This window comes from Alternaria dauci, chromosome 6 (assembly GCF_042100115.1).
Source record: "Alternaria dauci strain A2016 chromosome 6, whole genome shotgun sequence".
Taxonomy (NCBI): domain Eukaryota; kingdom Fungi; phylum Ascomycota; class Dothideomycetes; order Pleosporales; family Pleosporaceae; genus Alternaria; species Alternaria dauci.
In genome coordinates, this window is record NC_091277.1 from 1,774,032 (window position 1) to 1,801,153 (window position 27,122).

Here is a 27,122-nt window from a genome sequence, read left to right on the forward strand (position 1 = left end):
TTCCTTCTAAGCTCTTTGCCGAAGCTTACATGAGCAGGTACAAGGCTCGAGTTGGCGTGCTTTCCAAAGGCTCCTTTGCCCCACAACTACCTTGCATACGAGGAGTGGCCAACTCAAGACGTACGCGTAACATCTTGGTGCTTGCCTTCAAAAGCACACAGGTAGAAGGGCCGGCATCGGTGAACATATCCGATCATCTGCGCGAGACTACAGGTCCAACAGTCTTGACTGGGACAGACGGCCGCTTAGCGTTATCAGATTGACATGATCTGATGTTGATGGCCCAGTTTTCCTTGAGTATCGGTAGGGGATTCCAACACGAACAACGTTGCAGGGCCGAATGCTCAAGAGGTGTGGTACATCCTAGGCAATGTACCTTGTATGTCTGACAGTAAGCTTGTCCATTGCGACGTGACGATATCCGTATGGAGCATTCCAGCGGAGGGAAGACGTTGACCAAAGTTGCGATCATGTAATGTCGAAGGGTGGTAAGGGTTGTTCCGGTACTGGAAATGTAGCGCAAAGGATAGTCCCTCTACTCCGGAACCCGGATACCTAACTAAAGTTGCTAAACGGATGTCTAGTAAGACAGTGGGTCGCGCCATGGTTGCATAAGCCTAAGATTTTATGTATCCACCAGAAGACCCACCACGAATGATCGTCCAAGCGATGTCCAAGCCCCCGGGATCCTTTATGAGTGAAAGTGTTACGTTTTGAAATGTCTGCCGTGCCACAGCTGAAGATAAGAGTATCAAACGCAGCGGGACATTGTGATAACGACGTAGGCCTGTTTACACAGCAGGCCCAAGGCAAAAATTTGCTAAGCGACTTTCAATGTTTCGCTCTACTGTGCATGCTCCTATACGGTGGATGCGGTCTTGATATGGCACCGTCGGCCGCTTGTCCTGTGCAAACACAGAATCCACAACCCGTTGAAGCACGAACCACTATCCCCACGATCCCCAGGTTTCGCGGTAGACTGAGAGTCTCCATCCATGCCGCGATGAACTCCATGACTACCCAGACCCATCTCGCAAACCATCGGCGGGTACCTCGTGCGCTAAGACGCCTAGTCGTGTTTCTAGAAGCTTGCCGTAGCTCTGGGCGTGCCTGACTTGAGCCTCGTCCCTACAGTCTGCGGCTTTCGTCGGCTCAGCTCCCAAAAACCTCGCTCCGTACGTCCGCCTTCGCTATTTCACTCTTCAAACACCAGAAGATGAACAGTGCCCATGGCGCAAGGAAGTAAAACCGAAGGAATGCGCGGCATGCTGGGCGAACGTCATCACGCGAGTTCAGCACTGCGTTGCAACCACCACAGCGCACGAGGCGATTTTCCCCGCCTTTTTACGCGGTAGTCTGCCATTACCTAACGATAATTGGTTCCCCAGACTCACCCCTACTCATGGTTCTGACAAGGGCCTGGGCTGATTGCCCCATACCATGGAGGAGGACTTGGCCGCCAAACCAGCTGCAATACCACGTTTGAACCATTCCAAACGTGGAGTATACCTCGTCGCGTGCCGAGCCCTACACCACATTTGAAAAATCTGCCATCACAGCCGGCGCATCCTTGACCCGTCTTTGACATAGCTCTGTATATATAAACATCTGACATCCCCGTGTTGGGGTCAGCAAGACTGGTACCGGCGCGAACCAAGTCTTCCATTGTCTCGCAATACATCATGCCGAACCACCACATGGATGAAGAAAAGCCTGAGACTGTGCCGTATGGCTACGAGGAGAACCATGTTGGCTTCGAAGAGCCATTTGTCCACGGCGCTGCTACTGTTGGAGGCGAGACTGGACGAGGAGGAGACACACACCGTGGTTTGAAGAGTCGACACATTCAGTTCCTGTACGTTCGTGTCCCTTGACGTCGCTAAACCGCACGCTAACACTCCGCCAGCGCGCTCGGTGGTGCTATCGGAACGGGCCTCTTCATCGGATCTGGATCTATTCTCGCTCTAGTCGGACCTGCTCCACTGTTTATGGCCTATCTCAGTATGATGCTTGTAAGAGATGTCCCTGCACAAACTGAATGTGAGACATATACTGACTCCGCACACCTACATTCTAGGTGGTCTACAATGTCATGAACAACCTAGCCGAAATCGTTACCCTGCTTCCCATGCGTGGTATTACCATTCCGTACTTTATTAAGCGATTTGTAGACCCCAGCTTAGCATTTGCCGCCGGATGGAACTACTGGTATGCATACGCCATTCTCGTTGCTGCCGAAGCTACAGCTGGAGCTATCCTTCTGGACTACTGGGAGACGCCTGTTCACAACGCCGTCTGGATTACAATCTTCCTTATCGTTGTTTTATTTCTGAACATTGTCGCAGTCGAGGTTTTCGGTGAAGCAGAGTTCTGGTTTGCCTCCATCAAATTTATCACTATCATTGGCCTCATCATTCTGGGGTTTGTTATAATGCTGGGTGGTAGTCCCAACGATCAAGGCCGACTTGGATTCAGATACTGGAACAATCCGGGCGCATTCAAACCGTACATAGTGCAAGGAAACTCTGGGCGTTTCCTGGCCTACTGGACTGCTTTCGTTCGCGCTGGTTTTGCCTTCATCACCTCGCCTGAACTAATTGCACTTGCTGCAGGAGAGACTATCGCCCCGCGCCGTAACATCCCCAAGGCTGCCGGCCGCTTTATCTACCGTCTGGCGATCTTTTACGGTTTGGGAAGTTTCATCATCGGAGTCATCGTCCCATCAGACGATGACCGTCTCCTCAGCGGCAGCTCCAACGCTTCGGCCTCTCCCTTTGTCATTGGCATCCAACGAGCAGGCATTCAGGGCCTCAACCACGTTGTCAACGCGGCTGTCTTGACATCAGCCTGGTCTGCCGGAAACGCTTTCTTGTACTCTGGGTCCCGTGTCTTGTACGGCATGGCTCTTAACGGAGAAGCGCCCAAGATCTTCGGCAGGACGAGCAAGAAAGGCGTGCCATACATGGCTGTCTTCGCTACCTGGGCCATCGGTCTCCTCGCTTATCTCAACGTCTCAAATACTGGCGCGCAAGTCTTCCTGTGGTTCTCAAACATCTCCACAATCTCCGGGTTTATTGCATGGATCGTTGTTATGATCACTTACATCCGCTTCCGCAAGGCCTTGATCTTCAACAACTTGCTCGAGTCGCTGCCCTACCGTACGCCTTTCCAGCCATACCTCACGTACTTTATCCTCGGCGTAATCTCGCTCCTGACCCTCACCAACGGTTTTCAAGTCTTTGTGCCGGCCAACTGGTCCGTGTCCGATTTTTTGGCTGCCTACATTACTCTCCCGATTTTCCTCGCTCTTTACGCCGGCCACAAGATCTATTTCAGGACCGCATTCGCGATCAAGATTAGGAACATTGATGTGACGACTGGCGTGCGCGAGATGAACGAGCTGTGCAAGGACGATATTTCTGGTGCGCCTGTGCCAAAGAATATCATGCAGAAGATTTGGTACTGGCTTGCGTAGAGTGACACTAGGGGAGGATGTGCAGCGTTTCTGTTGTGTGTGTTTTTGGGTTTTCTTTTTCAATGATACCATTTAAGAACAAGATTTTATGACCGTCTAACCAGACCACTCTTTTCCCATCAAGGTCTGATTTTTCTACGGCTGGAAAGATCACCTAGGTAGATTGTGGCTGGAGAAAAGCGGACCAAGCATATGAGGAACCTTAAAGTAGTCTAGTGTCAGGTCGAAGACGATAAAATGGTATAGCAAGGTCTTTGCAATGGGAAGCAGATCTGGTAACGCTCACATAATATGACGTTCCTCGTTCGTGATGCTAACGTCGGCAAGCCAAGAGCTCGAACTGCCCTACAAGAGATCGGCGAAAGGTCCGGGGGCTTTACAGAATGCTCAAGAAAAGGCTGTAGTAGTTACTCAAGGGATATCCGTATATCGTATCAGTATTGGCAGTAAATTATATCGGTTATGTGAGACAAGACGACTCTCTTAGAGCTATGATTGCTGTCTTGATTCTTAATCTCGTTCTTCGATGCACCCGTAGACTCTTTCCAGCTAGAGTCTCGCTCCCGCCGTACACGCGACAGTAGAGTCCACAATGTGGTTCACCAGCATCCCCACCTGGGCATGCACTTGACAAACTCTCTGGATGTGTATGTAGTAATTTCTACGTCCGCTATAGGAAAATTTTGAGCGTTCTGCGCTGTAGGCACATTTATGTGTTGCCTGCTTGCTACACAGCAACGGAACGACGAAAGACACTGGTAGAACAAGCAATCCCAACAGTATAGAGACTTGACAGATGCATGCGGACTGCAAGCGCTTTTGTAATCGCTCGCAATCTAGCATATTCGGGTGAGTATAAATGTAGGATTCGTCATAGCGCGTAGTCATGTCGGCGTGATTGACAAGTGGGATTCTTGAGGTCGAGGATGGCGGGATAGGGCCAGAATAGTAGCGAGAGGCAGTGCCTAATTTGCGTTCAGCACAGCTTGCAAGTGAGGTCGCAGGGTAATGTTGGGGTTGGTCATCGTCTCTGCTCTCTTATACCTAGGTAGCCGTTTGTACCTGAGTTGGGGGTTTCGTCAGCCTATGCCTGAGGGAAAATAGAATGTACCCTACACAGTCCTGCAGAGCAAGCTTAGTGTATAATCCAAGGTTTTCGTAAGATCCTAAGACCTGGTATGTAGAGATTGTGGAAGTATGAGCGTCGATACTGTCCTACGGTTATCAGGTCGTAGCATAGATGGCAGTGAGCTGCGCATGTTGGAGACGCGTAAAGACCTCTTTTCGGATCTTCTGTGCGTAACAGGGGGTCTATTTCAGACTGCCCGGATACCCCATAGTCAGCCCTGGCTAGCTTTTGGGGGCCGCAAGCGCCGGAGATTTGTGGGTACCCCAGGCCCGCTTCCACCGTCCCCGCATGCAGACATGGATAGCTGCCTGGCTAACTTGGGTAAGATACTTAAGATACCACGCAACATGAGTATCACTTATGATCATGAAGCTGCGGAGATCATGCCGTCTACTTTACTCAGAGGTTACACCACTAATCTCGTCCGCGACCTCCTGTTCATGTCGCCCCACGGCTGGGGCGGATTCTGTCTGAGCGACCGAGCGCATGGTCGCTCGTGGCGAGCGGCAGCGGACATAGAATATCTGTGCCATCCCTGTGTTCATTTCAGATATCACGCCTTGAAATCCTTCGGCAAATCCGTTGGTGGTGACGTAGCAGACCGATACTCAGGCCCGTCAAGCGAGATTTGAGGCTGAAACGGCACACAACATGCTCACTGAAAACACGAGATTGGAGAAATAGCTTGGAGATTAGAATGTCTCCTTGCGTATTGGCAAACAATTGTGAAACATTAGAGATGATTGATTCTGTCAATACCAATAACTACATGTCGTCCTCCTACAGATTGTCGCCCAGTAGACCGAAGGTTCAGGTGAATTGTTGAGCTAACAAGCTCGCTATCGCTTGCCGGTACAACTGCTACCACCGCCAGCGTATTCCCACCCCTGCCAGTGCTTCCAAATGCGTGTTGACCGGTGAGCGTATGACTCGCAGTGCGGTCTGTTAAGCAGGCCAAAAACCCACTCGCCGAGGACAATATTGTCCACAGAGGAACCAATAAATGCCCACTGTCGCAAGGTGCTCAAGAAGAAGTATTTGAGGTGCTCTGATGGCTGGATGGCGTGTTTTGAGACTGACTGCTAGTCCGCGTAGGACGCTGTTGAGCGCTAGTTGCGGGAACGTGGTTCACAATTGAAGCGACTCTGTTGGCTTCTTCCAAATGCCGCTCTATGTAACGCCATTTAGCCCAGTACTCTGGATTGTCCAGCAAAGCTAGATCACAGTCTCAGTACAAAGATCAACATCGTATGATGGAGCAATCTTCTTACCTTCTGTCTGGCGACCCCCGTCTGTGACCAAGCGATCGTTTGGCTGTATTTCCGAGCTCATCCTTTTCAACTGGACGGGTTGGTGCAGTGTTGCAGGCAATGCATATAGAAAATTGAACTGAAAAGTAGAGAGAGAGAGCTGGATTTTGATCGAGATACTCACGAAATATATAGTCCTAGAATCGATGGTATCGAGTCGAACATAGGAGCGGTGAGAATATGAGCTGGCATATTGTAGTGCGCACTCGCATGCACAGTCCCATCTATGGGATGACCCTAGGCGTATACGGTGGCTATGCTCGGGATACCAGGCTGCGCGGTCGCAGTTTCCCATCTCTCCTTGGTCTTTCAAGCCCGTGGGAATTGGCAAAAGGAGATCCAGATTTCTTAAGCGTCGATGACTCCACATTGAAAAAACGTAGTAATTTCTGATTGTTCGAAATTTCCGCTGGTCAAGCTGTGAAGACCGATCGCCTGGTGTTTTCTTGATTTGGAAAAGGGCCCCTGCTCAAAGCGCGACTTAGGCTTCGTTGCCTGCCTTCTTCCGGGGCGTCAAGCGAGCCTCGATTTAACGTAGAAACTCTTCAGCATGTAGACCGAGACAGGTAGCGACAGGGTGTCTGGCGAAGAATTGGGTACATTGTCGGACCACCGCAGATTCCTTGGCTGTAGAAAGGCCCTGGGGTGAAAATGTGTTATCAGATACGCACGAGGGATATGAGGCTGACGCCTCAAGCGGTAGAGGCAATGCCATGGCGATCGATGTTGGTCTAGCGCGCGGCGTCCCGGTCCACAGTCAACCCATGCTTGCGTGTAGTCGCCTCGTTGCCTGCTGGCAGACATGTAAGTCGAAAATCTTGGGGAGAACTCGCCACGCATAACTTCGTGCAGTAGTCTCGTCTTTCTAGGACGAAGCACAGTACGACAAAACCTCTAAGGACGCAGCCTTGTCTGTTGTGAGACTCAGCTTATACTATTCTCGGCACTCAGATCGCTTTGCAGATCTTTGAGGTAGCAAGCGCTGGTTGGGTTTGCGTTGGTCGAGGTTGTTGAGATCCGTCATTCAACAGCAAGGTTACTAGCACAGCGCATACCCTTTCTCCATCAGCTGGTCATTCGAATAAAGCAAGCAAGAGATACTTACGTGCCGAGAGTATTGATGAATCGCTGGTTCTTGAACAGGATACCGCATATTGAACTTGTTATGGCAATGGCGATTACCACAATGACGCTGGATGCGCTCCTGGATGTGAGGTACATCGACGTCATCGCCACATACATCAACAAAGAAACGACGACGTTACCTATTGACAGGAAGGCGACTTCTAGTCTGCGATTGCTAAAGCTATGGTGGCCATAACTATCTGGTTGTCTCCTGGACCCGGTCAAGAGTATCTGGAGCCACCCTGGAAGGTTCGGTATCCAGAGCAGGAACCTGTCACGGAATATGCTGCCCATCGTACTGGGAGCATCTCGATCCATGACCTGAATCAAGTCGGGTGCATGCTTTTCCGGATCGTGTGGGAAACCCCAGACTGTCGTGTCACGCCCTGTAAGAGCGATATTACCGCCGATGAATCTTTGGACGAAACAAACCTCCTTTGGGTCATAGCCTTTTTGAGCAAGGCGGTCGAATCGGATGAGTGCTTCTTCTCCTCAAAGTTAGTCCATGCTGAGCGTGACTTCCTTGACCATCACATACCATATTCTTTCATTTCCGACTTCAGAGTTTCATATACCGCTTTTTGTGTATCATGTCTTCCTGCACCGTGGACTTGTGCTTTGAGTCGAGTAAAATCTCCAGAGAAGAGTCGTTTATCGGGGTCGCTGTCGTGAGCGTTCGCGTGTTCGAGTGCCTCTAATTTCCTCTCCAATTCTATTAACTCATGCTGGCGATAGAGCAAAAGGCGAACTGCTACCGCGGAAAATCTTCGCAAGTGCAGGTATCTAGTAAACCTCGAGAAAAAGGCGGCGAGCTCAGGATACCCCTTGTAGTTCACTGGCGGGTGGTTGACAAGGTTGCTCGGAGCCTGCTGTGCCGAGGATGGATGTGGGTGCGTCAGGTTGGTTGCCATTGGTCCGAGGATTTGTGGAGAGTTGGTACGATGTTGGACACCACAGCTGAGGCTCAAGCGCAAAGAAACCGAGTAAAATCGAGACTGAATTCAGCCGGGAGACGAGATATTGCTTCGGGGTGGCGAAAGGCAAGGGGCTAGGAACTGTACTAAAGAGAGTAGAGCTGCGCCCTGAAGAGCTTGAGTGCTGCAGAAGAGTTGGAAGGTCTATTCTTCAAGGTTGTGTTGACTGAGCTTGGTTAGGTGGTGAGGTTCTGAAGTGTCGTCCGATGCTGAGCTGGAACGTCGTCCGGTAAGACTATATACCCATCTGGTCATCAAAAAGCAGCCGCATCATGTGCAGCGATGGTTGTCGACCAGATACCGAGTTGGCCACCTTAGGGAGGGTGTAGGCAAGAGAAACTGTTGCCGCGACACCGAGCGATTATCGAAATCCAGTCGTTTACTGAGCCGCAAAAGAGGTGTGGCGCCTGACTCGCGCTTACTTTGAGGCTCTCTCTGGCTGGTGCAATGAACGATTATGTGGTGATTCGACTGTTGTCGCTTGAGTGCGGGGGCAGACGCCCATACAGCTGCAGTCGAAGCTTCAGGGGTGGTGGAGTTGCAAAGCTAATGGTGGAGTGCCTAAGCCTCCGACACCGAGAAGGAATCTGTACAACCACAACATCAATCGAAACCCGAAGAAAATGAGAGACAAGGTGCGTACATTCAACGCTTACCGGGATTGGAAGCGCCGGGGAGACATATACGTGCTGAACACCTGATCAGCGTAACTGGCTCACAAGGCTGATGGATGGCTGCGATAGGTATCGAGAGCTTCTGGGTGATTTTCCAAAGATAAACAGGACGTCTTTCGCTGGCTCCAAATGCAGAGATGACCCATCCTGCATTGTGAGAGGAAGTGGTGAGTGCAAAGACGACAATAGGTCACCAATTACTTCTCGTCGACGCTGAGCACATGAGATTGCAGGCGCTGTTCCAGATGATGATGGAGAGTTCAATCCGGTGTCACCGGATCACGGCTGTATGCCACTGGCGGGTATTCTTGTAGATAAGTAAACATCTGCGGGGTTGTAGCGGTCGTCCTCTCAATGGACGGCGTCAACATGCGTAAATCGGGCGATATCCAGTGAATGCGAAGAACGGAAGTCGAAAGGGAGTTGCGGGAGAAGATGTTTGAGCCGATGCACCCTCAAGCAGTTGCACTAGCACTCAGTGCTGGGCGGTACGCTAAACATGGAGCTAGAGAGCAAATGTTCATTCGCGCCATCAATCGTCTCAGCTTGCATGCACGCCTTTGACATTGAGCAATCTACAAGCACGACCCTCGAATCACAGTGATCGAAGTTTACGGAAGATGCACAAATAGGAAATTTGTATTCGCGTCCACTCCTGCATACTGCCTCTTCTTGGAAAGAGAAATCCAGAGCCTCCACGATTTGTTTCAATATAGCAAACACATTTGTCGAGTTCGTTGACACAAAGGTTGTAGCGGTTAGAAAATGGTTATCAAGCCGGTCGCAAGCAATCGTCCTAGAGAAATAATGTAGTTAGTAATACTTTGTGCCGCGCCAATTAATTTCGGCTCACGTCCTGCAGCCCACTGTGCTTTCTCGTCGTGATTATCATCCCAAGATCATTCGTGCACATATATCTTTTCAAATGCAACTCGGATGTCAGACCAGTGTCACTAGAGTCCATTCAAGCCGAAGCGTCGGCTACTCAGCGCTTGATGCCAGGGCTGAGCTTGAGGGGTATCATTATCCTTTCTGCTTTCTCACTCTTCGGCCTAAACCGAGTGCGTTTTGCATTATTCCGGAGCACCAACGAGCAGAAGATTAGCCGTTCAATAGTCTCCTCGTCCCCTTCCACCTCTGCCCCTTCCTCTTCCACGCTTTTTGCGGTCCCAGTTACCCCTGAAGCCGCGGCCGCCTTGATGGCCATTCCTATCGTCACGCTCGCGGTCCTCCTCTTCTCTTCTCATCATCTCGCGTTCGCGCTCTATGCGCTCGGCTTCAAGCTCCTCGGGACTCTTCTCCACACGCACCTCAGGCTTCTTGAGGTCGGCAGGAAACCTTGGATGCGCACCGTACTTGCAGCCCTTGCCCTCGGGACAGAAGCCGCAGAGGTAGAAGGGACATAGCTTCTCTTTCTTGTTGTGCTTGAGCGCGCAGTATGGCCCAAGCGGACAGAAGCCTCTGTCGTAGTGTGGGCACGAGGGGCGCTTGGCCTCGGGGTCGATGTGTAGATAGAGACAGTCGTCTCCGTTAGAGCACGTCTGGGTCCGGGCGTAGTAGGAGCACTCGGGCATTCGTCGTAGGTTGTACTCGTGAAGGAACTCGCATGTTTCGCCCTTCTTGCATAGGCCACGCAACCAATGCTTGCATACCAGACTGAGATGTATTAGCTTACGAGGTGGTGTATGCTTTGCTACTAGATGCACGTACTTGTTGTAGGATGAGGAGACGTTGTGTTTGTTCGGGCACCTATTGCCATCCGGGCAATGGCCCTGGAGGTACGCTTTGCATACCGGACGGTCAGGACTAAGGCCAAAGCGATATTCGCGCCGTAGAAACTCGCTGAACTTGAACGTGTACTGTGGTTGCTGGCTTTCTACGGGTTTCGGTTCGGGTGCTGGCGCTGGTACTGAGCTCACAACCTCGGTCATTGTGGCGCGTGAGAAGCCGATGCGCCTCAGCCGTCTTGTACAGGTGAGCGCTACACGATGGCAATAGAGATCAGAATGGTGGCTCGGCGTTGTTGGTGTGACGTCGCAAACGCTAGAAGATGTGCAGCATTACTGCCAAGATCCAAGGACGCGACTTCACGTGCACACTAAGACAAGGTGCGGACTCTCAAGGTTCTTTGTGATCACCGTGTGCTCTCGTATCCACAACTGCAGCTTACCAAAAACGTCTTCCATGGCGGCTACATCCCGCTTAGTTCGGACTTACCATGATCTACCCACGGCATTTGCGTTTCCAACGTGCCGTCGAACCGACATTCACAGCTGATGCCACCCTGAAATCCCACGCATCGAGACGCTCCTCGGTGTTCGCTTCACTCTCCACGGCCCGTCGATACGCTCTGCATGATTGTGTGCGTCTTCACCAACGTGTTCGCAGTCAGCCATGATCGTTTCCAGGCTTTCATCCCATGCGGGGTTGCTCTTGCATTCGGTCACCACTCCTGCAACATGGCGTCTGATGCTCCTTGGCTACTACCTAAGTATCCTTCTAGCCGATTTCGCGATGACTTCTCCACACAGTGTCCGGAACAACATTCCTCGCCATGTAATCAGCAGTCGGCATCTTGCCTCTCACTCTGCATCCCACCAAGAAGCCATCTCGGTTCAGCACTCATGTTGCTTCGACGATCATCTTTGCGTTACCATAGTCTTGCACTCCCGTCTTCATGGGGTAGAGTCGAACCACTTTCGGGTGGATTCGAGCGATTTGCTCATGAAGCACTAGGGTCCACATTACGACGCCGGAATATTGAGAAAATTGCGGCTTCATCCGCATCTCAGACCAGCCTCCCACGATCAAAGATGCTTGGTGGTACAGTTTTAGTGTGAAATCGTAGCTCATCAGTTGCCAGACTGGGCTTCACCGTCTAGTCTGTAGTAGAGCCGCTATAACAAGTCCCGCATAGGAGCCTTCGTTCGTTCTGGGATGATTGCGCGGTCCGTTAACCTCGAGGCGATCATCACAGACATTGCATCACCGATGGCTTCTGGCGCCGCTATTGATTGTCTTGCATCTGTAATTACATATGAACAATAGGTGTTCCGGAATTACCTTCAACAACATAAAGTCATTCATTCGTTTTCTTTCCTCAACCATCTTCCAAGTCGCAGAGACAGTTGACACACATAGTTCCTGCTATTGTGTTTACATGCACGCCTATCCTGATTCTCATTACCAAGGCTATACCTTGAAACCTAACACGACAAAGAGCTTCCGATATCCGTTCAGCCTTCATCCTTTACGACTCGGCTGCCGACCCTTACCTGCAGGGTGTTCTGACGTGCAGGAAGCTAGCCACAGCTAAGCCATAGCTGACGACGACCGAAAATGAGCCGACACTACTTCAACCCGCCTGGTCACGACACCACCTTTTCCACACCGCTGCAAGCCATGTATTGGAACGGAGTCTACTATCCTAACTGGCGCATCTATCGCGATCAGCCACCTGTATCGCTGAACTACGATGTCATTTCGCATGTCTTCTACGCCTTTGCCTGGTACGCTAGTCACTGAATGGAGTTATTGAATATATGGGCTAACATGGTAACAGGGTGAAAGACGATGGAACTGTATATGTAGGTCCATCAGGTGCATCGATGCTTCCCTGACTGACTTGCTCCACAGCTTAGCGATGAATGGGCGGATGCGCAGATCGATGTACCCGGCACTGACGACATTCCTGCAACAAAAGGATGTCTTAACTCTTTCGCCCTATTGAAGCGAAAGTACACCCGACTACGGGTTGTGCTATCTGTTGGCGGCGGAGGGAAAGGCAGCGAGCCTTTTGCGGGTGTTGCTAGAGACCCTGCCTGCCGTGAGCGTTTTGCTCAGTCGTCGTTGGCACTAGTACAACAATTCGGTATCGATGGCATCGACAGTCAGTATACCAATTCAGAGTGGCAGTGCCTTTACTGAACAGGCAACAGTCGACTGGGAGCACCCTTCAGATGCCAGCCAAGGCCGGGATTACATTGCTCTGCTGGCCACACTCCGTCAGTACTTGCCTGCGCCCCAATACACCCTCTCGTCAGCACTTCCAGCAGGCGAATGGGCCCTTCAGCATATCAACCTGGCGCACGCCTCGCATTATCTGGACATGATCAACCTCATGGCTTACGACTACAGCGGGCCTTGGGTGAAGAAGTGTGGTCACCAAGCTCAGCTGTTCACCCCACACATTCCACACAGCCCTGAAGCCGCAATATCCTGCCACTCAGCTATCTCGTACATGATGCAACAAGGCGTCCCAAGACACAAGATTGTCATGGGTGTGCCAGCATACGGCCGAAGTTTCACCGGGACCCGTGGTATAGGTCACTCGTTCTCCGGGCAAGCAGGAGAGGAGGGCACCTTTGAGTACCGAGACTTGCCCCGTCCGGGTGCGGAAGAGCACGTAGACGAGCAGCTGGGCGCAGCCTACTGCATTGGGGGTGACGGAGGGCTAGTCACGTACGACACCCCGCAAACTGTCAGGATGAAGGCCAACTACGTGCGTCAAAACGGACTAGGTGGACTCTTCTATTGGACCGGTACAGGCGACGCAAGCTCGCTCACCCAAAAAGATCGCAGTCTGGTGTATAACGGCTTCCTAGGTCTGTTCCCGCAGTAGAGGGTACGTGGCTGCAACGTAGGACTATGTAGCATCGCAAACGTATTGGCGAGTCGTGTTGTGTCTGGATGCTACTGTTCGTGCTTCCGTGTATGTTCGATGGTGATGCGCCCCTACGCAAAAGCTGCTCTAGCGTGACGAGCTCGGGCCCTCGGACCCTTGATTGAGGCCTTGGGTGTGTGGGACACGGGCTTGTGAAGCATGAGGAAGATGGCAGAATTGCCGATAATACCACGTCGCACGTACTGCTGCCCAAATAACACACGACGTCTCTTTCTCCTCGTCTCGTACTCTGAACGTGCCCTGCTCGCCGCTGCCAGGATTGCAGGCCGTGTACCGCGGGTGCGTGCGATTGATGCGGACTCCCGCCAAACCACATGTCGGCACCTTCCACCTCGCTGGAATCTAGTACGCCGTTCCAAGATCAATCACAGGCATGGATCCGGCGCTGACGCTCAATGCAGCTGACTACGATCCCATCCATCATCTGAACGCCCTCTTCTCCCATCCCGCCGCCCTCTCCTCGGTTGCTGCCACCTCCGACGCCCTTCGCAACTATCAGGATGACCTCGACGAAGACATTGCCGGCGTTGTCGCCTCGCAGTCGAGCTCAGATGCCGACAGCATCCGGCGTATACAGGCTGCAAAGGCCGAGCTGGCTGACCTCTTCAAGAAGATTGAGAGCGTCCAGGAGCGGGCCATGCAGACGGAACAGACCATCACCGAGATGACTGCAGACATCAAGCGCTTGGATAGCACCAAGAAGAACCTGACGCTTTCCATGACGGCATTGAAGCGACTCCAGATGTTGACGACGGCCTACGAACAACTACGGAGTCTCAGCAAGTCGCGGCAGTACAGGGAATGCGCACAGCTACTGCAGGCCGTGATACAGCTTGTGGCACACTTCAAGAGCTATCGCTCCATAGACCAGATTGCAACCTTGAGTCGCAATGTGGCCGACGTGCAGGGCGAGTTGCTCGAGCAGGTCTGCGAGGACTTTGAGGTGACGTTTGCCAAGGGAGAAACGGCCTCACGAAAAGCCATGCTCGCAGAAGCCTGCCTGGTTATCGATGCGCTTGGAGAACATGCTCGCATCCGGCTCATCAACTGGTACTGCAACACACAGCTGCGCGAGTACCGCCAGGTCTTTCGGGGCAACGATGAAGTGAGCCACCCATCGTTCGCTCATGGCGATAGCACGCTAATGGTACCAGGCTGGATCACTAGACAATATTGGACGAAGATACAGCTGGTTCAACCGGATGATGAAGACATACGACGTCGAACATGCCTCCATCTTCCCAGCCTATTGGCGGGTGAACGAGATGCTGGCCAACTCGTTTTGTGAAGGAACACGCGAGGATTTCAAGTCCATATTACAAAAGTCCGTACGGCGAGGCGATGGACAGAGCCTGGACGTCGAACTGCTTCTCTCATGCTTGCAGGAGACACTTGACTTTGAACACAGTTTGGAAAAGCGGTTCGCTAATGAGGTTTGCGAAGGCTGGCTATCATACCGAATCACATGCTTACTCTGTGCAGTCTCGCTCTTCATTAGATACAGTAGCCTCCAAGGACGACCGGTCTCATGGCTTTAGCCAGGCCATCTCCGAGGCCTTTGAACCTTACATGAGCCTCTGGGTCGAATCTCAAGATAAGTATGTTACATACACTTACCTGGTAATCGTAAGGCTGACTTCGTAGGCAACTCGCCAATCTCATACCAAAGTACCGGCAGCAACCCCTGCGGAATCCGGAAGAGGATTTCTCTCCTCAAGCTGTGATACCCTCATCAACAGAGCTGTTCCAATTCTATCGTTTGACATTGGCGCAGTGCGCAAAACTTTCGACTGGAACGAGGTTACAGGAGCTCTCCATGACCTTTGCTAAGTACCTGGATCAGTACGGTCAACAGGTGCTCTACTATTTTCTTAGCGAGAAAGCAGGAGCACAGGGACCCTCCGTCGAGGATGCTGTCCTCATTCTGAACACTGCAGACTATTGCTACATGACCTGCAACCAACTGGAGGAGAAGATTAGAGGCCGTATAGATGAAGACTTGAAAGAAAAGGTTGATTTGCAGAGTCAGGCCGACGCCTTCATGGGCATCGCTAGTGCCACGGTCCGAATGCTTGTTCGAAAAGTCGAGATGGCGTGCGAGCCTAGCTGGAGGGAGATGCGAAACACGCCTTGGGCCAAGCTCGAGAGTGTGGGTGACCAAAGTAGTTATGTGGCAGAACTGCTGCGTAACGTCAAGGAAAGATCTGGGGAGATCCTGAAGTATCTCCACAAGCAGCAGTATGCGCGAGCATTCAGCGACAACCTTGTCGATCTTATGGCTTCCACCTACATTGCAAACATAATGCAGTGCAAGCCAATTTCCGAAGTGGGTGCGGAGCAGATGCTGCTAGATTCCTACGTGCTGAAGAAAGGTTTCACGGAGCTCCCTACGCTCAACGATGAGCCTAGTACAGCACCGCCGGCAAGGTATGTGATTCAGGTCTCCTCCGAATTCTCCCGGCGCACTATTGACTATTCCACAGCTTCATCAAACGCGTGAATCAGTCCATGTCCAAGATCGATCCTCTTCTCAAAACGTTGCAAGTTCGTCCTTCGCCGCCAGAAGCCCTCGTGCAAGCCTACCTTATCCACATTGCCGACAAATCCGACACAAACTTCCGTAAGATTCTCGATCTCAAGGGCATCCGCAAGGCTGAGCAAACTCAACTTCTCGACCTCTTCTCTGCCTTCCGTGCATCGCCCAACCACGAAAACCTCGTACAGAACTCGCCGTTCCTTACGCCACTGCAGATCCAGGCTGCAGGTAGCGTTGGGAGTACGGCAGGAAGTGTCATGGGCACGGTGGGAACACCGAGTCTTGGTGGAGGCAGGTTTGACGCAGCGGGCCTGGGCAACATGCTCGTCAATGCCGCGAGGGATGGCGTTGATCGATTCGGTAGTCCTGCGCCGGGTCAGCAGCAGGCTGGAGGTGCGGATGGAGGGGCCAACCTCGAGAGTAATTTGAAGAACATTGGCAAGTTCTTCAGGAGGGATGTTGGAGGATTCAGAGGATTTGGACGCAGTGAGGACAGTCGATAGACGAAGTTGAGAGATGTATATATTCTCGCTATTGCAGTTTGGCGGAAGACGGGAAGCAGCAGTAGATGTACACCAAGCGCTTATAAGGTCTAACACAACCGGGGGTATCATAATCCATACTCGACGTCTTGTCCCCAAATCCGCATGCTCAGGACGAAACGAACAAGCCGTCATCGCTTTGGTCTTCCTCCCTCTCCGGGCCCCTCATGTAAACATCACCGCGTCCAATCAAGCCCTCGCCGTCGCTTATCACCATGGCCTCTCGCCGTCTTCTCCTCACCTCGTCCTGAGAGCCACCGGCCATGCTAGGCTGGACGACATCCCACCTCAATCCATGGCTTGGCAACAGAGAGTCGTCTCTCCAGACACCCATATCGCCGAGTAGATTGAACGCCAGCTGCGCGCGATGCAACACCTCACCATCTGCGCAGTACAGGTCCTTGATAAGCAGGTCTTTGGCGGACTTTGAAGCGTAGAACCGCGCACACAAGATCTTTGTAGCGGAGGCGCGGATGTCATTGTTGTGGCTTGTCGCCAGTGTCAGGAGAGAACTTGTCTTGATCGCATCTTCCTGGTGGGTGGGCCGGCCGGAGGGGACGGCACGACGCTGTTGCGGGATGTTCTGTGGGTTTCGGATCTCGGTGAGGGTGCGGATGGTGTGGAGGCCGTGAGAGACTTGCTGGACGGCTATGAATGTGAAGACGCCTGGGAGACGGGTTAGCGGGGTTTGCCTGGCTGATGGTGAGAGGCGTGTGTACCGAGGCCGAGCCAGAGCCAGTGGTCGGGGATGCTGGATGCCATGGCGAGGCGTACTTGGTCATGGTGTCCACGGCAGCATATGGCGACGAGGCCTGGAGACGTATGCTGCGAGCGCGAATGCACTTGCGCGATGACGGCCGTCGCGTGTGGAAGTGGGGAGTGGGCTGCAGGGATGTGACGCTAGACAGGGGCCATCCATGCCGAAATCTTGGGCTGGGAAATAATTTCAAGCCGACCATCTCGTGTCGCCCACGAGCTCTCTCAGCGCCGAACACCCTACTCACAGGTCCCCGGGCCTCCCACATACCCGCAGACATGCCGCCCTCGCAGCTGAAGCGGCTCAAGGCCTCGCTCCGCGAACAGGGCATCACGGGCCCGCAAAAGTCGAAGAAGCAGAAGAAGTCGCAATCCAAGAACGCCGACCACCACGAACGAAAAGCGTCTGCGCTCGCCGCAATTCGCGAGTCCTTCAATCCCTTCGAGTTCAAGCACCTTGCGCGCCCTCACAAGCATGAGTATGTCTCTGCGCAGGCCGAAAATGCTCCCAAGAAGATCCTCGGTAGACCCGGTGTTACCAAGAGCGCGGGCGAAGAGGCACGTAGGAAGTCGCTGCTTCCAGAGATGCATCGCAAGAACAAGGTCGGAGGCATCTTGGACAGGCGGATAGGTGAAGACGACCCGACAATGAGTTTGGAGGACCGTGAGATGGCACGCTTTGAGCGGGAACAACAGCGCAAGAGGGGTGGCAACGTGTTTGACCTTGAGGACGATGCCGACGAGGTCGAGCTCACCCACGGCGGACAGTCTCTGCGTTTTGACGATGAGATTGGCGAGGAAGACTATGACGCGGCAAGTATTGCTGGGTCCAGCGACGGCGAAGATGGCTTCCTGAAGAAGAAGAGGCGGAGAGACGATGAAGATGGCGACGTCGACGGCGACGCGGCTGCGGATCAACCAGAGCGGAAGAAAAGCAAGGCAGAGGTCATGAAGGAGGTCGTGGCCAAGTCCAAGCAGCACAAATACGAGCGTCAGGCACAGAAAGAGGACGACGATGAACTACGAGACGAGCTTGACAAGGATCTCAATGACGTCTTGGCTGCTCTGCGAGGTCACATCAACAAGAAGCCCGAGCCCGAGAAGCCCAAGGACCCCCAGGTCAACGAATTTGGCATGAATGCCGACCGCGCTGCCCTTCTAGCTGGAACCACACAGCAAGACAAGGACAGAGAATACGATACACGTGTGCGCCAGCTGATGCAAGATTCGCGAGCGAAGCCGACAGAACGAACAAAGACGGAAGAAGAGAAGGCGAGAGAAGAGGCTAATCGCTTGAAGGAACTCGAGCAGAAGCGCATGAAGAGAATGCGCGGAGAGCCCGTCAGCGATGACGAAGAGCCGCGCAAGAATGGTGTCGAGGAGCAAGACGAAGACGAAGATGATGATAGCCTGCCAGACGACGCCGCCGAGTTTGGACTAAAAGTACCAGGCCAACTGAGACCTGACGGCGTTGAAGACGAGGACGACTTCATCATGGACGACGACCTCGTGGCTACTGACTCGGAGGCTGACATGTCCGACGATGGGTCCGACGCTGGCTCGGCAATTGACGACACAATGGCCATGGACGACGACGACGCAGATTTCTTGAAGCACGTCATGCCGGAGCGGAAAGAGCAACCCAAGGCTGTCAACGGCGTCCTTACTCTCGGCGTTGAGCCTTCGTCCAAGTTGGCGTTTACTTACAAATGCCCGCGGTCTCACGAGGAGTTACTGAGTGTCTTTGAGGGTGTTGCTCCCAACGATATGTCCACTGTCATCCAGAGAATACGTGCGCTCTATCATGCTGGGCTGCACTCGGACAACAAGAACAAGCTTGCCGACTTTGCTTGTGCGCTCATCGATCACGTCTCCTACCTGTCGAATCAGACGCCAGCTGCGTCATTGGCTGTCATTGAAGCGATTATCCGTCATATCCATTCTATGTCGCGGTCGTACCCGGTTCAGATTGCTACCAAATTCCGAGAACACTTGAAGCAGCTTCAGGTTTCGAATGACCCAACACCAGGTGATCTGGCTCTGCTTTCCGCCATCGGATCCATCTTCCCCACTTCCGATCACTTCCACCAGGTCGTCACTCCCGCCATCACCCTCATGGCTCGCTGGATGGGACTTACCTCGCCTGCTTCTACTAAGGACGTTGCGACAGGTGCTTTCATTGGTGCGCTATGTCTGCAATACCAAAGACTGTCGAAGCGATACATTCCTGAGTTTATACGCTACACCGGACTTTCCCTCAAATCAGAGCACGCCACGCCCGCTCTCCTGGCGGCACACAGCAAGAACGTCATCACTGCCGCCGAGCTCTGGAATGCCTCCTCCGCCTTCATCGAGATCTTCACCCCACTACTTGCGCCCCTCAAATCCGCAAACCAGACGTCCACCTACCAAAACCTCCACGCCCGCATATCTCTCGCACGCTCCAAACGGCGACCTCTTCTCCTACACCACCACCGCCCCTTGCCCATCAAATCCAGTATTCCCAAATTCGAAGAGTCCTTCGACCCCAACCGCCACTATGACCCCGATAAGGAGCGCTCAGAGGCCAAGAAGCTGCAGAAGGAGTACAAGCGCGAGAGGAAAGGCGCGCTCAGGGAGTTGCGCAAGGATGCCAACTTCATTGCGAGAGAGACGCTCAAGGAGAAGAAGGAGAAGGACAAGGCTTACGAGACCAAGTACAGGAGACTTGTGGCGGAGATTCAGGGCGAAGAGGGCAGGGAGAAGAATGCTTATGATCGGGCGAAGAAGGCTAGGAAGAGGGGTTAGATATGCCTGTGGTCTTGAGCGAGTGGATACTGCTGGGTGTCGTGCATTGGTCCTGGCGTTGTTGAATCGATTGTTTCGTAACGAGAACAGCAACATTGATGCATCAGTCACTTTGCTGCCACTTTGTAAGGTTGACGTCTATTAGTCGACTACAATTTTTTTTTGTTTGGCATCAGTTTCTGTGAGCACTCGACAAAATACTTTGAGATTGGTGCCGTGATGGTCATATGCCCCCAGTAACTCGATTGTGACAAAACATGTCGTTAGTCGCAACTCATAAAGAGCTCTTTACAGAGCTGAATGTGCACATTGGCACTAAAGATTTTGTAGTTCAACTAAGAGCAGTGCACATTTCTAGAAAACCACCATCATAGGAATGGCGTGTTCCTATTTCGCTTTGTGATAGACATTGCACATAGTAGATCCATACAGGAGCGGGTCCTAAGCGGGCACGTCTACGGGTATTGCAACATTGTAACGTTGGCCGAGATCAGACGGACGAAATGATCCGACCCGACTCAGCACTGGATCCTCTAGGTGGAGTTACCGCGTTGTACAAGTCTTTCAAAGTGGGCGACCGTGTGGGTGCGAGTACGTAGGACTGAGGGTCAGCCAAGAGGGGAAGTCGGGGAGCGATGATGCCGAACACGCGAGACTAGCTTAATGTAATTGCTGCACTTCTCTGGGAAGCAACCGATCCGTCTCAACAGAAGGATTGAGCATCAACCAGAGCGGCAGAGCTAACCGCCCACTCTTGAAACCAGACCTGAAGCATCGTGAAAACTCATTCAATGGTGTTTAGCTGGCGTATAGAATTGGCAATGGCGGTATGCACTTGTTGTAGTTGCCTTTCCTAAAAGGACGAGAACCCCACGTTGAATTGCGTCTACTCGCTTAGTCAAGACCAGTCTTCCCCATGCGCGGCTGCCATCCTGCAAGAACCTTAATTGAACCCACAAACTCCTCCTGTGCGACGTATCTAGCAGCGGGTCCACCATGAGCGCTTCGTGGTCTTCAAAGACAACTGTCCCGAATTGGATACATGTTCCTGTCAAGTCAAAGTGCCGTCTCAACGTATCCGCTCCGCACGGCCGGCCTTTCACAGAGCATGACGTCAGAACCGACTTTTCCGACACCACGAATGCGCTCAACAGAGAGCTTTGGAATTTAGAAGATGCCGCCTCTTTTGATCAGAGAGCACGTCGTTTCGAGCGTGCAAAATGATTACCGCACGTACTGTAGGTAGGTAGGCGTCGGGCTGGATGCCATACTCACAGAATTGCAAACAGCAGAACGTCAGATAAGGTTGCCATCACGAATGCTCTAGAAGAAATTCGTTTATGCCAATTATGCTAGAGCTCAACCGTCAACCAAGCTCACTTGGCGTGCTTGCACACCGAAGTCGACATCTTTGCTCCTGAGCACGCAATTCAAGACTAAACCTTTTTCATTGGGTGCTAGGGCAAACCATCTCATCCTTCGTGCCCCCATCCCTGTCGCCGCACCCGCATACCCTTGCAAGTCCGATTTATCTGTCATTAGGTTGAAGCCGGTAACGCGGCGAAAAGCGTCACAGTCACTTGAAGTCTGTTAAATCTGATCGGCACATCAGGGCTGCATTATGTCACTTGTCAGAACCCTCCGCCCGGGCGTTGCTTGGAAATACTTCTTACCTACCTCAAACTCTCTACCATAGCATTGGCCTTATTGCCTCGACATCTCCCCGACTGCGCGTCGACCGGTAGCCTATATCGAATCCCTCCAAAACGATCCAATAACGGTAGCGATCACGCAATTTTCCACCAGGTCGAGCAATTCGGAGGCGTCTTGAAGGCTTCGGTCCTTCCCACATCCAGCACACTCAAGCTTCCCAAATTATCCGACTTCGAAGCTTACAGGGCCGATCCTGCAGCCCCGACCAGCATCGCACCACTGCCGTTCGCTCTAGAGAGACCGCGTGCAGCTCGCTTCAAGCCATCAATTGCTTGTGCACGCCTCCCAACCCGTTGGTCATCATAAATAAAGTTTCAAACGCCTGGCAACTCTTATCCTTGCTTCTGAAGCTTGTTCGGTCTTGTCACACTTGGTACTGGATTTCAAGCACGTGGTATTCCAAGTGCTGAACCAGTGCATCTTTGTTCGAACGCGTTGAAGAACCACTGCCCCATCGATGGCTTCTACAGCCAGTAAAGTCGGCCACGGCCTAGCAAAGGTCTTGGGCATCGACTTGCACTACCGGAACGAAACTGGCTCAGAGCGCGTAACACGAGGCGAAAGCGTTTTCACTATCGACTCCGCAGACACATACGTCGAGGACGAACCTACTGCGAAAGAATGGATTCAAGACACTCTCCCCAGTGGGCCCCAGTTGAGAGAGTATTGCTACAGCTTGTTTCCGTTCCTTCATTGGATAGGCCGCTACAACGTACAATGGTTAATAGGTGACCTTGTTGCTGGTACATCAAGCTCTAGTTTGGCTATTTGTATGGCTACTGACTGTCGCCAGGTATCACTGTGGGTGCTGTCGTCGTTCCCCAAGGCATGGCCTACGCAAAGCTTGCTGAGCTTCCTGTCGAATTCGGATTATACTCTTCATTCATGGGCGTACTCATCTACTGGTTCTTCGCTACCTCCAAAGACATCACCATCGGGCCCGTCGCAGTTCTATCTACAGTCACCGGCGGTGTTGTGCTGTCAGCTGAAGAGAAATTAGCCGGCCAAGATATCTCACGAGACATGATCGCGTCCGCCTTGGCCATCATTGCTGGATCAATCGTTCTCTTCTTGGGTCTCGTCCGTATGGGCTGGGTTGTGGATCTCATCTCGTTGCCTGCAATCTCAGCATTCATGACCGGTTCCGCGCTCAGTATCGCTGCTGGGCAGTTTCCAACCATGATGGGCATCACAGGTTTCTCGACTAGGGATCCCACATACAAGGTGGTGATCAACTCGCTCAAGTATCTTGGACGAACTAACCTCAACGCATCATTCGGCTTGACTTGCCTCTTTCTCCTCTATGCGATCCGTTTCACATGTGGCCAGCTCGCGAAGCGCTTCCCTACCCGTGCGAAACTGTTCTTCTTCATCAACACTCTGCGAACGGTGTTTGTCATCCTTCTGTACATTCTGTTCAGTTACCTTGCCAACCGAGAGCACAAAGCCAACGGCACAAAGCCAATAATTACTACCCTTGGAACCGTTCCGCGAGGTAAGGCGCTTCTCAATCTTAATCAACCCCATTGCTTACAAATGTAGGATTCCAACACGCTCGCGTACCCAAGGTCACAATTCCTATAATCAAGTCGTTCGCCACCGAACTGCCGTCCACCGTCATCGTCCTCCTCATCGAGCACATCTCCATTGCCAAGTCCTTCGGACGAGTGAACAACTACGTTATCAATCCTTCGCAGGAGCTTGTAGCCATCGGCGTGTCCAACTGCTTGGGACCCTTCTTGGGAGCATACCCCGCAACTGGTTCTTTCTCTCGCACTGCCATCAAGTCCAAGGCTGGAGTCCGCACGCCTTTCGCAGGTGTCATTACGGCTGTCGTAGTACTTCTCGCCATCTACGCACTTCCCGCTATGTTTTGGTACATTCCCAATGCCGCGCTATCAGCAGTCATCATTCACGCAGTGCTCGACTTGATCACACCACCAAACACCGTGTACCAATTCTGGAGGATCTCACCGCTCGAGGTCATCATTTTCTTCATCGGAGTCATCGTTACAGTCTTCTCCAGCATCGAGAATGGTATCTACGTCACAGTGTCTGTATCGGCAGGCATGTTCGCTTTCCGTCTGTTCAAAGCCAAGGGCCGTTTCATGGGCAGAGCCAAGATTCACTCCGTCGTTGGTGACCATCTTCTGGACCCGCACGATGAAGACAAGATGCCATCGCCCGGTTTCAAACAGAAGCCAGCAGAGGGAGAGCTCTCCATTCGTGAAGTCTTTTTGCCTATTGACCACAAGGATGGATCCAATCCAAGTATTCAGCTGGAGGACCCTTATCCAGGCATCTTCATCTACCGATTTAGCGAAGGCTTTAATTATCCAAACGCAAACCACTACCTCGACCAACTCACCGACATCATTTTCGCGAAGACGCGCCGTACAAACCAAGCCACGTACAACAGACCCGGCGACCGCCCATGGAACGACCCTGGCCCTCGTGCCAAGGAGGCTCAGATACAAGACGATCGGCCTACGCTGAAAGCCATCATCCTCGATTTCTCATCTGTCAACAACGTCGATCTTACTTCAATTCAGAACCTGATTGACGTAAGGAACCAGCTCGACAAGTATGCGGCTCCCGACACAGTTGATTGGCATTTCTGCAACATCAACAACCGCTGGACCAAGCGTTCTCTTGCTGCAGCGGGCTTCGGTTACTATACTCCCGAGACGCCTGACAGCGGCATAGCGCACCGCTGGAAACCGATTTTCAGTGTCGCCGAGATCGGCGGCTCGGACTCTGCTGCCGCGCAAGCGGAAGCACGCGAGAATCTCCTCGCTCAACGCGCACTATCGCAAGTACGAAGTCGCGATATCGAGGCAGCACACCCAGAATCGGGTGACAGCTCGGAGACCGGTAGCATAACCAAGCAGTTGGAGCACAGCAAGGCGTACGGACATGTAGAGGCTGGTAATGCTAGGCAAAGGGGCCGGATAGCGGTTGTTCAAGGGCTGAACAGGCCGCTGTTCCATGTTGACGTAACGGCCGCGCTGAACAGCGCGTTGGCTAATGCGCAGAGAAAGAGTCACTAGATAGTTTTGACGTCTTTCGGTAGTTGTAATGCGGCTTTCTTTCAGTATATACATATATTGTCAGTACATAGAGATGATATTTATTCGCGCTCGGCTGAAGGCCTGGAGCATGTTTTTCATGTTCCAAAACTAGCTCTTCCGTTTGCATGCTTGTTGATGCTGGTGCGCAAAGCCAATCTTACTGTTGGCCGCCTAAGAGGCTGTCGCATGGTAAGTGGTCAATTTCAAGCTCATTGCCATTGTAGGTGTGAGAAGACTTGGTAGGCCATGGATTTTGACATTGTTATCCTATCTAGACGATACTCGTGCTTCTGCGGCGTGGGTATAGGTACCGCGTCATGCTCCTCCATATACAAAATCAACAACGCCGTCCTATGCTCCGCCCCTGAGTCATTTCTTGCCTCGCTCATACAATAAAGGAAAAATCCTGCTCTCTGTCGTACAAAAGTTCTTGTCCCTGCTCCCCGAAATCCCATTGCTGTTTGCCTAATGCCGCAAACTTCTAATTGTACGCTTCAGCTGGCAAAGAGTCTCGACTTTGTGCGAAAAGAATGCCTGCTTGCTCGATATTCCACTGGCCCGCTTCCAGACATTGAATGGCGTAGTCGCGCTTTAGGTTGGTTTCGCGCTGAACATAGAGGATCATCTCTTCTTTCCTCTGCTGCTCCGGGTCGATGGGTGTGGGTATAGGAGTTGGTGTGGTGGATGCTGGTATTTGCTGTGCGTTTGCTGCACTATTGTTTGCCGCCGCTGCGTCAGGACGAACCTGATTGCCGTTTAAGATTTTGAGTTTGGGAAACCAAGAGATGATTTCATCTTCCCAGTTGGGTGTTGGGAACGGGTCGATGATGAGGTGTTCGACGTTCCTGAAACGGCCTTTCCAAGGCTTTAGTGCATCCAGCACCGCAAAAGCGTTGTTGCTGATGTCAAGATTTTGGATGTGGCGGAAGTGGTTGCAGAGTTGGTAAACGGCGTGTGTGTTTTGAAGGTTGTTGCCGGAGAGTGTGACGCTGTGGATTGCTTGCTCTTTTGCCTCTTGTGTCTCAAGAATGGCATCGCAAACGATCATGAGGGCAGGGAAGAACTTCTTCTGTGCACCTTCCGAGGCAAACATGCCGGATTGGAGAATTTCTTGATCGCTAGCAATAGTCGAGAGGTTGAGTAACTTGCTGGCTCCATCGTAGCGTCGTCCGAGAAAGCTTTCCATAAGCGCGTAGGAGGGATTTGATTTCAGCTTTGCGAGCACATCTTTGTCGACCAACGGCTCTCGAGAGCGGTTGTCATGATGGAAGTTATTTTGGCCGCCTCTGAATGCTCCTCTTCCTCGTCCCCTTCCCCTGCCTCGTCCACGCGAGGAGTCACCATCAAGCATCATCTGATCGTCGTCGTGGTTTTGCGGTGTGAAAGAAACGCTCCAGTTTCCGCGTCCTCGACCCCGACCACGTCCTCGTCCGCCTCTTGGTTGATCGTTCATTTTTATCGTAGTACGTTGGTCGTGCTGTTGTAGAAGTGCAAGTAAGCAAGATGGAGAGATGAGATCGTCGTCTATAAAGGTCAAAGGTCCGTGCATCGCCAAGCCACGTTTTCTCGCTTCTTGACAATTACCATTGGTCTGCCCATCCAAGCTTCCGTTGATCGTAACCGTGGTTTACGGTCATCATGTCTTTACCTAAACCTATTGTTTTGCGCAAATCAGCTGTGCCTGATCCGCAATTTCTTGAATCTAGATCCATATAACATTAGCCTTGAACTGGTGTTCGTATCGTGATTTGACGGCAAAGCAGCCAGGCAACTAGGCAACCACTGTGATGACAGCCTGAAGACACTGGTCCTTTCATGATTTGGTGCCTTCTGGAGAGGCTCCCAAAAGCCGATTATGTAGCCCTTCTCATCTATATCGTTATTATATGATAAGCATTTCAATCATTGGTTCAAGTGCAAAAGAATGATTTGATACGAACGGCCACTAGAGTATTTCAGCGCAAGCTCCACCCACGAATAAAAACACGAATGGGACAAGCCCTCGCCTACTTGTGACCACAATGGCTTAAGCGATTAGAGGGGCCACGATTTAGTGCAAAGGTATACGGGTACCATCAGCGAGAAATTAATAGCAGGAGTCACATGATGGAAGGCAAGACGAATTATGCATAGGATGATTGAGGGCGATGTTGGCGTAAATATGTGTTTCTTGTCAGATATCCGACCTAGATAATACAAGTCTTGTTCAAGGAAAATTCCCATCTATTTCCAGCTCTCCATTGCTCACGCCGCCCACGTCACTCTACCAGACATGTAGAAATGGGTCAAGTCTTTCCAGAGATAACCTGCGACGCCAAAAACTCCGGACACGAACTCGCGTAAATG

The 27,122-nt window shown here is 52.1% G+C and overlaps 9 protein-coding genes across 9 annotated transcripts; 5 read left to right on the forward strand and 4 right to left on the reverse strand.

The window, feature by feature from the left end:
* Positions 1-1,682: 1,682 nt before the first annotated feature.
* Positions 1,683-3,475, forward strand: ACET3X_006926 (uncharacterized protein; the record flags this gene model as incomplete). The annotated part of the gene is made up of 3 exons (XM_069453109.1): positions 1,683-1,855; positions 1,907-2,012; positions 2,078-3,475. The coding sequence occupies 3 exons, from the start codon at positions 1,683-1,685 to the stop codon at positions 3,473-3,475; spliced, it is 1,677 nt and encodes a 558-aa protein (XP_069305694.1).
* Positions 3,476-5,628: 2,153 nt separating this feature from the next.
* On the reverse strand, positions 5,629-5,936 carry ACET3X_006927 (uncharacterized protein; the record flags this gene model as incomplete). The annotated part of the gene is made up of 2 exons (XM_069453111.1): positions 5,629-5,819; positions 5,876-5,936. 2 exons carry the CDS (start codon positions 5,934-5,936, stop codon positions 5,629-5,631), a joined length of 252 nt encoding a protein of 83 aa, XP_069305695.1.
* Positions 5,937-9,796: 3,860 nt separating this feature from the next.
* Positions 9,797-10,618, reverse strand: ACET3X_006928 (uncharacterized protein; the record flags this gene model as incomplete). The annotated part of the gene is made up of 2 exons (XM_069453112.1): positions 9,797-10,343; positions 10,398-10,618. The coding sequence occupies 2 exons, from the start codon at positions 10,616-10,618 to the stop codon at positions 9,797-9,799; spliced, it is 768 nt and encodes a 255-aa protein (XP_069305696.1).
* Positions 10,619-12,026: 1,408 nt separating this feature from the next.
* Positions 12,027-13,308, forward strand: ACET3X_006929 (uncharacterized protein; the record flags this gene model as incomplete). Its single annotated transcript, XM_069453113.1, has 4 exons — positions 12,027-12,196; positions 12,250-12,274; positions 12,324-12,576; positions 12,626-13,308. The coding sequence occupies 4 exons, from the start codon at positions 12,027-12,029 to the stop codon at positions 13,306-13,308; spliced, it is 1,131 nt and encodes a 376-aa protein (XP_069305697.1).
* Positions 13,309-13,685: 377 nt separating this feature from the next.
* ACET3X_006930 (uncharacterized protein) lies at positions 13,686-16,410 on the forward strand (the record flags this gene model as incomplete). Its single annotated transcript, XM_069453114.1, has 6 exons — positions 13,686-13,716; positions 13,773-14,476; positions 14,526-14,804; positions 14,854-14,969; positions 15,016-15,798; positions 15,855-16,410. The coding sequence occupies 6 exons, from the start codon at positions 13,686-13,688 to the stop codon at positions 16,408-16,410; spliced, it is 2,469 nt and encodes an 822-aa protein (XP_069305698.1).
* A 148-nt stretch (positions 16,411-16,558) lies between these two features.
* On the reverse strand, positions 16,559-17,211 carry ACET3X_006931 (uncharacterized protein; the record flags this gene model as incomplete). The annotated part of the gene is made up of 2 exons (XM_069453115.1): positions 16,559-17,115; positions 17,169-17,211. 2 exons carry the CDS (start codon positions 17,209-17,211, stop codon positions 16,559-16,561), a joined length of 600 nt encoding a protein of 199 aa, XP_069305699.1.
* Positions 17,212-17,484: 273 nt separating this feature from the next.
* On the forward strand, positions 17,485-19,992 carry ACET3X_006932 (uncharacterized protein; the record flags this gene model as incomplete). Its single annotated transcript, XM_069453116.1, has 1 exon — positions 17,485-19,992. One exon carries the CDS (start codon positions 17,485-17,487, stop codon positions 19,990-19,992), a length of 2,508 nt encoding a protein of 835 aa, XP_069305700.1.
* A 2,170-nt stretch (positions 19,993-22,162) lies between these two features.
* On the forward strand, positions 22,163-24,755 carry ACET3X_006933 (uncharacterized protein; the record flags this gene model as incomplete). The annotated part of the gene is made up of 3 exons (XM_069453117.1): positions 22,163-22,448; positions 22,499-23,200; positions 23,248-24,755. The coding sequence occupies 3 exons, from the start codon at positions 22,163-22,165 to the stop codon at positions 24,753-24,755; spliced, it is 2,496 nt and encodes an 831-aa protein (XP_069305701.1).
* Positions 24,756-25,257: 502 nt separating this feature from the next.
* On the reverse strand, positions 25,258-25,962 carry ACET3X_006934 (uncharacterized protein; the record flags this gene model as incomplete). The annotated part of the gene is made up of 1 exon (XM_069453118.1): positions 25,258-25,962. The coding sequence occupies one exon, from the start codon at positions 25,960-25,962 to the stop codon at positions 25,258-25,260; it is 705 nt and encodes a 234-aa protein (XP_069305702.1).
* Positions 25,963-27,122: the final 1,160 nt, after the last annotated feature.